Consider the following 9,567-nt stretch of genomic DNA (forward strand, 5'->3'; position numbering starts at 1 on the left):
AATAAAAGATTAATAAAAGCGAAACTTAAACATTACAAAAATATAAAGAGAAAAAGCAAGAACACGATCTTGATCTAAAAACTAAGGTGCCTAAATGCATGGAAGATACCTTCTTTTATAGGCCAAAATTGAAAAATATTGATTTGTTGACTAATTATTGAGTGGGAGGTCATATCATTACTAATATCAGAATTTGAACAAACTTAATTATGAAAGTTCTAGGAAATTGTCTCATCTTTTCAACAAAAAAAAATTAAGATCATTTGGACTTCTAGAACTCAAGATATGGGCTAAAAACTGAATAGTGTTTGAGCTGCATGACAGATTCAGACTTCTCTGTTGTTGCTAAGATTTGGATTTTCAAATAGCAGAATTGAGTCTTGTATTCCTGTAAATATTTTAGGCCTATGTCTTAGCTTTCCATTCATATAGAGCAGACCCAAATCCAAGATCTACAGCTTCAGTTATAACCTAATGACTGAATAGTGTTCCAATTTGAACTGAACTAGTATCTCTTTTCTAAACTTCACTCTCTCTTTGTCTTCTCAATTTCAGTAGTTGAACTCATCAATCAATCATTTAATTTATGTGATAGGCCTGCATTTAAAGTAAATATTTATCATGAATTAAAGGTATCTTATAGTATCGGACTTGTTATTATAAAAAGTGCTTATTAAGGAGTTATTAATACTTCAAGTGCAAAATGTTTATATATAAACTTGATAAAAATACACTTTTATGTACTGTTTAGACATCTCTTATATACCTTTTTTTTGTTAGATGACAAAAATCAATTTAAAAATAATATGAGACAAAGATAAAAATGAGATTATGTCCTTATCTTTTTGCAACTAAACAAGTTTCTATCCTATTTATCTCTATTTCATAGCTTCCAAGATAGATACCAAATACTATTTAACAAATAATAGATTAGATTATATGCCATGACACATTATTTTTAAAAAATTATTTTTATTTAATTATAGATAATGAGAATAAATATTCAAAAAAAACATAATGATTTAAATTCTTAAAAACATGTTTATTCGTTTAAAGTTTCTTTTTTATTCATATAATTGTTTTTTATTAAAAAAACATGTATTTGTTATTAACAATATGATATATTAAATAAAATTAAACATAATTAGAATAAATATTCATAAAACAAATTAATGATTTGAATTGAGAAGGAAAAATATATTTTTTTTAATAAAAACTTCCTTTCCTAAATACTTGGTTTTTTATATATATATATAAAAGTATATCTTTCTTTAATCATTGTTTTTTAAATAAAAAATTATCATAATTTTTTATTTAAAGTATCAATCAAAAATAAAATATAAATCATAAATCATAAATTTTTACACACTCATATGAAAATAATAATAATAATAATAATAATAAGTTTGAAATCATTATACAAAAATTTATATTACAAGAATAATAAAAAATATTTTATTCTCATTAAATATTCATGAAAAAATATTTAAAAACTTTTGCATACTAGGTTCATTTATAATTATTCATAAATAATTACTAATATTATTAAAAAAATCTAATCATATTTAAAATTTTTAGATAATTATTTAAATATTATTTTGATATTTTTATAATTAAAAAAATTTATTAAGGGGCTCTGAAAGAAGCTAAGTGCCTGGGCTTGAAAGGATAAGCTTGTAAACTTGGCCTAAAACAAGTCCATGCACACCTAGGCCTAAAAAGTCAACCTGTGCATGCATTTTTTTTCTTTTAAAAAAATAAACAACATGTTTGCTTAAATTTTTTTAATAAAACAAATAATATATTGTTCGCTTAAGTATAGGAAATGCTTTGTTTGCTAAAAAAAATTATAATAATTTTGTTTGATAAAAACATAGAGGGTGTAGACTTTGGATCCTCAAACTCTAATTTCAACTTGTTTTAACCTATAAACAACTCCAAAAACATCTTACAAATCTCAATAATTTCATTTTCAAATCCAAAATATCCTCTAATCAGTCTAAAAATTAAAAATCAAATCGATTAAAAAAATTTCAAGTCTTAATAAAAATTTTTCAATGTATTTAAATAGCAGAACCATCTCAATCAAACTTTCTTTTCTAAGACAAGTCCATTAATATCAAAATTGATATTTTTTATGGCTATAATATGACCAGTCAAACTTTTTTTCTATTCTCTTATTTTTTCAACGACTTTCACTCTTCTCTCTTAATGTCAGAGGACTAAAACTTGAAAATATAAAATTTAGGACAAAAAATATATAAAACATTTAGGACCAAATATAAAAATAATAAAAACTTTAGGACCAAATTGAACTTTTATGCTATTTTTGGCTCTTATTTTATCTTGATTTTGGTCTTTTTTCTTCTGATTTTTTAAAACTATAACATAAAATTCTATTTTGTAATATTGATGTTAAACTTAACTTTTTAATATTCTTTAACACATCATATATGTGACAACATAGATAAAAATAAATCCTAAACATGTAAAACGATGTCAACATAACTTGCGAGAATGAAATAACAAAGAAATAAAGTCTAATGACTAAAGGGGAAAAAAATTCAAGGATTTTAAAGGGAAAAAATGTTTATGAACAAGTGTCTTAACAATCAAGTAAATGTGTGAATACAATGCAACTAAATTAAAAGTATTGTTTTTTTTTAGTGTATACTATTATTATTAATATCATTGGTATCCCATATGTATATATATATACATATATAACTATAACCTAGATTTAGTTATTTATTTTTGGAATTTAAGTGTGTTTTTATATTGGAAAATATAAATTAGTTAAAAAGTTTTACTATCTTGGCACGATACAATAACCATTGTATTACAATAATATCAGATTTTGTAAATATAAGATACATGTTTTATGGGTTTTCTTTATCACAGTTTTACACTAATACAAACCTAAAGGATAAAAATCTTGAACACAACCCAATAAACCTAAAATCAAGCTAAAAAAAACTTGTTCCAATGATTTCATGTACTAAAAAAATCATAATTATTGGATGGCAATATTGACCCATTAATTATAACAAACCAATAATCAAAGGTATAATATTGAAAACTCAACCTATTGATTATAGCAAACTAGGAACCAAAGATATAAGGATGAATGTCACAAAGAATTCATTTTAGATAAGTTTTGAAAGTTTAATGAAAAACCAAGTATAAGAGCAAACTCTCTTACACAAATTTTATTTCTGAATAATCAGTCTATCATTTAAATACAAGTTAAATAATCTTATTTATAGTGGGTAAAATATGCTAAACATACCTTAAAAATAACAAAAGAGTTCCAAATAAATTAAGAAAATGAATCTTAAATCAATTAGAAAATATTGCAAAGTCTTCCCAATATTTGATCACTATAAAACATTAACTCTATAGAAAATAAGGACTTTAGAATCTTCTGGTACAACTTTGACTTGATTTAACAGTCGGATCAAAAATTACACTTATTAACATAAATATGCATGCTAGAAAAATAAGCTCAATTTGCGTGTAAGTAAGAAAACAAGTTGAATTTGTAAATCTTGTAGAAAATAAGATCAAAATATTTTGAATTAATCTATTAAATTGATCTTTAATACTTTTAACTCTTGAACTTGTAATAGCTCTAATTGACACATGTAATATATTATATGATGTTGATTGATAATTTTTATCATACATAAAACACTAATATGAAAATTTAGTACATGGATTTTATAGTTTTAAAATCATGTAAATACCAATGGCCACCTAAGAAGTTAACATAAGTATCTCTTGAATCTAAATTGACTTTTTGGATAATCTTTTTTAATACTATAATTTTTTTCTTTTCTATCAATTAAAGAAAAGAATTGTAGAGAAGCATTTTAGCCATGACTTCATTTCTTCTTTTCATAAATCTTACCTCTAGATTAGATCCGGAGGGAATCTTGCTTATGATATACTTAGTTTCTCTTATATTAGTTTAAAATCATAAACTCCATTTAGTTTGTGAACTCCATAATTAAGAGTTTTAAAAAATAGAGTAGTCATTCATTTTAATAATATCTATTTTTTCTCAAATAAATATAATCACTCTACTCCCCTAACCATATGTACAAGAGCTCAGGACAAGGTTTATAGGAGATACTAGCTTAAAGTCATAAAGACCATAGAACCCATATAAAAATTTGAAGCTTAAAATATCTACAATCGAAGTGGATCTAAGATATTCACGAGGCTAAGTATGGCAACAATCCTGAATAAAAGGCTTATTAAGATCCTATATAGACTGACTCTAGACAAGCTAATTTACTTGGAGCTAATTATCATATCCAAAAGAATTACCTTGTAGTCAAATATGGTCTGCTTATTATTAATAACAGAGAAAAAGATGTACATGTACAAAATGAAAGTATACTTCTTAGCAATGTGTCTTCCAGATAGTGTTTAATTATTGTTTTGATATGGAATATACACCCACCATTTAATTGAATCTAAAGTGTCTATAAGGGTTAGCAATATAACACTCCTGGATATAAGGCTCACTAAAATCCTATATAGATTGATTTTAGATAAGTTGATACACCCAAGGCTAACTATTATATCCAAAAGAATTACCTCTTAATTAAATATGGTATACTCATCATCAATAACAGAGAAAAAAATGTACATAAATTAAATGAAAGTATGTTTCTTAGCAACGTGTCTCTTATATAGTGTTTGATTTTTGTCTCGAGATAGAAAATACACCCACCATCAAAAAAGATCCAAGGTGTCCACAAGACTTTGCAATACGACATGCTAGGATAAAAAGCTCATTAAGATCATAGACCATATGTAGACCGACTTTAGACAAGTTGATATACTTAGCATTGATTGTGACATCCGAAAACACTACCTCCTAGTTAAACATAGTCTACTAACCATCAATCACAAAGAAAAATGTGCATGCATTAAATTAAAGCTTGTTTCTTGGCAATGTACTCTTATGTAGGGTTTGATTATTATTTCAAGATAAAAAATACATAGATAAATATGACATAGAGGATGAGATGAAATAAAAAATGAAGACAAAGTTGTATTTGATAATTGTGTGGGAGATATAATAAATATCTCTATATTATATTTGATTGGTGAAGGATAAGACATAAAAAAATAAAATAAAAATTATTTTACACTTAATATACACTACCATCAAACTTATAATATTTGAAACAATAAATATATATTATCAGTTTCACTTTGGTTTACAATGAGTATTGATTTCCTTTTTAACTAACTTAAAATAATTTTTTTCTCTGCTAATAATAATCATGTTAAAAAAGGAGTGGAAATTATCATAAAAAATTTATTGGTATGAAGATAAAATACTTAAATTATGATTTATTATTTTTAAATTATTTCTTTAAATATATTTAATAATAAAAATAAATGGTTTAACTAATTATATGTCAAATAAAATATTTGTATCAGTATAAAGTTAAAATCTATAATAGTTAGAAACAAAAATGAAAGACAATAATATTTATCATAAATACAATTTTTTTTATTATCATTCACTTCCTACCTCTGAGTTTTTTTTGGGATTAAAATCTAACATATTTTTTTATAATTGTTTTTTCAAGTTTATAGATCTAATAGTAAAAATTAAATTAGTTAAAATTAATGGTCTAGACATGAATGTAACAATGATGATCGAAATTGTAAAATATTTAAAGGGATGTTTTCGTGAAAAATATTAACTTGATTTTGTCCCTTTTTTTTTATTTGTCTATTCCTTTTAAATAAATAAAAAAATTGGCTAAAAAGTTCTGATGAGACAAAACAAATTTATTTTTGTCTTATTGTCTATCGCTAAACATATTTATATATTATTTTTTTCCACAGTAATTAGATTCTATCTTAAAAATGGTCCCTCTAATGATGAACGAAAGTACACAACCGACACACTAATAATTAAGGCGGCTCTTTGCAATGATCATTAACCATCCTGCCTTTACACATGCACGTCTAAGTGAATTGAAGGCTATATGATAAATAGTAGTAATCCACAGGACAGGGCAAGCAATCTATTCTAGGCGACCATCTCTTCTTTCATAAGAAAAATTCATCGTTTTTATTCTTAAAATTCTACTAAGTAAACACACAAAACACAGCCTCATACTCCTTTTCTCTTCATAATCATACGCTAATGAAAACATGAGGAAATTCTCTTGAACCCTCCTCGGGTACTTGTAATGCCTGGAGACCAATTATTCACGTCTAACCCTTTGCATCTACCATCACATCACAACTTTGAAATAGCATAATCCTCCAAAGATTTTCGGCAACCTCATTAATTAATCCCTAATCTAAAAGAATCATTATTGAACAAAATATACATATTAAGAGTAGATTTGCGCGTAAGGACCCGTTAAAGCTCAAATGGGACAAATCGAGTAATAATAAACTCAAATCCTACTAGAGAGTAATCATAGTGATTCACAAGCCAAATTAAGTATGCAGACTGTAAACTTTACCCACATGTTTGTCCCTCGTAAGGTAACTCATGGCACACCGACCGCCCATTTTTAAGCACATCTATGGAGCCATGACTCATAAAGATCGCAATTAGGTTAAAACAAAGGCAGAGGTTTTTTTGGGATCGGACTGCTGTGCAATAGATTAATCAGCATATACAGCTGGCTCCTCTGTTTGAATCTAGGCATCATTTCCCAAACTCTCTCACGAAACAACAAATCACTGAAAAAAGAAGAAGGAACACTATATTATATATATATATATATATATATATATATATATATATTAAAGAAAGAAAGGAATTCATGGATAGAAACAGATTAGATAAGCTAAAAAAATCTCAAAAGGGCAAGAGGAGAGGATTCAAAGAAGCATCTCACTCGCTCCAGGGAGAGTGCATTGCAAGCACACTATTCCCTATTCCCAATTCCCAATACCACTTCCAGGTCCCATCCCTCACTCAACAGAAAAGCCACAGGCATTCGATTCCATCAAAAAATCAAAACAGAGAGAAATCCCATAATTTTGGCACAATATGGATGGCTGGTGCATCACTTAATTTGAACAATTTTAGACATGGTGTTTGATGGACATTGGCGCTTGCCAGTTCTCAAGAAAGATGCGTCAAAAAACGTTGACGAAAAAAAACTGCAGCGAAGATAAAAGCAAAAGCAAGAACAAAAAGAAACCCCCTCATATATACAAAACACCTGAAACATCAATGTCAAGTTGTAATCAATTTGTTTTTCCTCTTAAAACAAACCAGTAATAACATAAAATTTCAAAAAAAAAAAGAGCACAAAATCACAATCAAACACTAGAATGTTGCTGTTGTTACCCTCTCTCTCTCTCTCTCTCTCTCTCTCTCTTCTCTGTTAGGCTTTATCAGACCTGTTCCTGCCGCTGCTGCTTTTAATATTCTGCTGCTGCTGATACCCTTTGTTAATGCCATCTCTTTTTTGTGGTGAAGAAGAAAACAGCTGACCAAACCCAAAAACAGAGCCTGACTTTGAACTACCTCTAAGTGAACAAACAGGAACATTAAGAACTGGAGCAACTCTAACATTAGCTGAATAAGATCTTTCCATTCCTCTTTGCTTATATCTTGGTCCTCCATTAAAACTACTTGGACTACTTGAACTTCTTTCCAAGCTTTGAAACACTATTTTCCCTGACGAGTTCATCCTTGGACTATCCACTGAAACCCCTCTGCTTATTGAAACCTCACTTGATTCCCCTACAGACCTTCGCATTGGACTCCTTCCTACTCTAGTCGAAGAGGTGCCATTGTTGCTGTTTCCATTCTCTGATCTTGGCTTCACCATTCTCATTCTTGGTGGGTTTTGGTTCGGGTTGCGATTGAGAATGAATGGATTCGGACCTGGGTTTTGCATTGTGTTGAGGCCGGTGCTTGGTTTGTCCGAATCGAGGGACAATCTTGGGAGATCTTCATGTTCATGGGATGAAGATGAAGAGGACAGCGATAAACGAGAAGATATGGAGAGGGATTCGCGATCCAAATCTCTTAGCAGTGGGAGACTCAATGAATGATCTAGTATGGTGTAGGAGAAGGAGGAGTTCGAGGATGGGGTGTTGCAACTGCACGTTTTCGAGTTCCTGTGCAGGAAATGTTTCAAGGACTTGGAATTCGAGGACGACGAAGAAGAAAACAATAACGCACTCGTTGATTTTTCGGGTTTAGGGTTTTGGTGTAATTTTTTCAAACCCAGAAGCTCCTTCCACCGGCTCGAACATCTGGGAGCTTTGGGGGAAAACAAGCAAGGATCAGCCCCGGAAATTGCCATCTCCAATCTCCGGCAACACTTCACCGGCTCCCTCCCCGGCTCCGGCGACCTTATCCCCTCGGTCAATGTAGAGGTAGAGGATGACAAAGATGGCCTGATGTTACAAGTATTGACTTGTAGTGGCATTAATTTCCCCTCAGAAAACAGCTCGTCTGCTGGAAGCATTGTGATGGATTTGTCTAATCGGAACTCAAAGTCTCCAGAATCCAGGCTCTCCAGTGGATCTAGTGACTGTAGAGGAGCTGATGATGATGATTTGGTGGTGGTGGTTGTGTTATTGCTATCCTCTTCACGGCTGAAAGAGATTCTTGGGCTTAACCAGCCATAAGATTGGTAGGTTTTGGGAGGGAAATTTTCAGGGGACATGCCCAAGTTGTTTACACAAGCTGAGGCCATAGCGATTTCTTCTTGTGTGGGGTGTGCTAGTGTTACATATGATGAAGGAAATGAATGGAGAGAGAGGGGTTTGGATGGTGGGAATTATTTTAGGGTTTGGAAATGGGAAGTAAAATGAGATTACCTAAGTTCAGTCCTAAGGGCTGAAGGGTGTGGGGTGTGGGGTGTGTCTCTGCCATACTGCGATCACACGACAGAAAGAAGGTTATTTTCAATTTTATTCTCAACAGTTTTGAAGATTGTAACTCTATGAATTGATCTTTCAACTACATAGACATTAGTATTTTCGGTGATTCAGGGCTAATGACAAATTTTAAAAGGGAGCTAATTACAAGGAGTTTTTAATGAAATATTAAACTTACAAAAAAATATTAACCGATTGAGAGTGAGAGAGCGAGAGAAAGCGAGAGAGAGATTTTGAGGAAATCAAAGGTAATTCCATAAATTCTTCTTGATGCTAACGAATTGCTTATCTCCCTATTCAAACATGACTGAATGAAATATCTTGGCCAAGAGAAATCTTAAATGAAAACATCATGCAAAACACGATAATATCTCAAAATTCAAGATATATACATAAACAAGTTATTTGATGTTTGTTATAGAGATTAATCAATATATTCTAAATGTTTGAATTTATTCTTTTTAATCTAAAGAATTCTAAACTAGTGATGGAAGCTTGGTATCTACAAAATATAGTGTTAATTATAGGGTGATTAGTACTTAAAAGTGTATTTTTATCAAGGTTTTATATTATCAATTTGCACTAGAAGTATCAATAACTCCTTAACTAAAACATGTTTTATAATAATATATCTAATAATATAAGTGATTAGTACTTAAAAGTGTATTTTTATCA

General features: G+C 29.5%; 1 protein-coding gene across 1 annotated transcript; it reads right to left on the reverse strand.

Moving 5' to 3' along the window:
• Positions 1-7,181: 7,181 nt before the first annotated feature.
• LOC105138824 (uncharacterized) lies at positions 7,182-9,002 on the reverse strand. The gene has a single exon (XM_011045042.1). It carries the CDS (start codon positions 8,706-8,708, stop codon positions 7,383-7,385), a length of 1,326 nt encoding a protein of 441 aa, XP_011043344.1. The 5' UTR covers positions 8,709-9,002; the 3' UTR covers positions 7,182-7,382.
• Between the last annotated feature and the right edge of the window lie 565 nt (positions 9,003-9,567).

This window comes from Populus euphratica, unplaced genomic scaffold (assembly GCF_000495115.2).
Source record: "Populus euphratica unplaced genomic scaffold, PopEup_1.0 scaffold83.1, whole genome shotgun sequence".
NCBI classification, from domain to species: Eukaryota; Viridiplantae; Streptophyta; class Magnoliopsida; order Malpighiales; family Salicaceae; genus Populus; species Populus euphratica.

Coding starts and splice junctions, on each gene's coding strand:
- LOC105138824 (XM_011045042.1), bottom strand. CDS start 8,708: ATGGCCTCAGCTTGTGTAAACAACTTGGGCATGTCCCCTGAAAATTTC.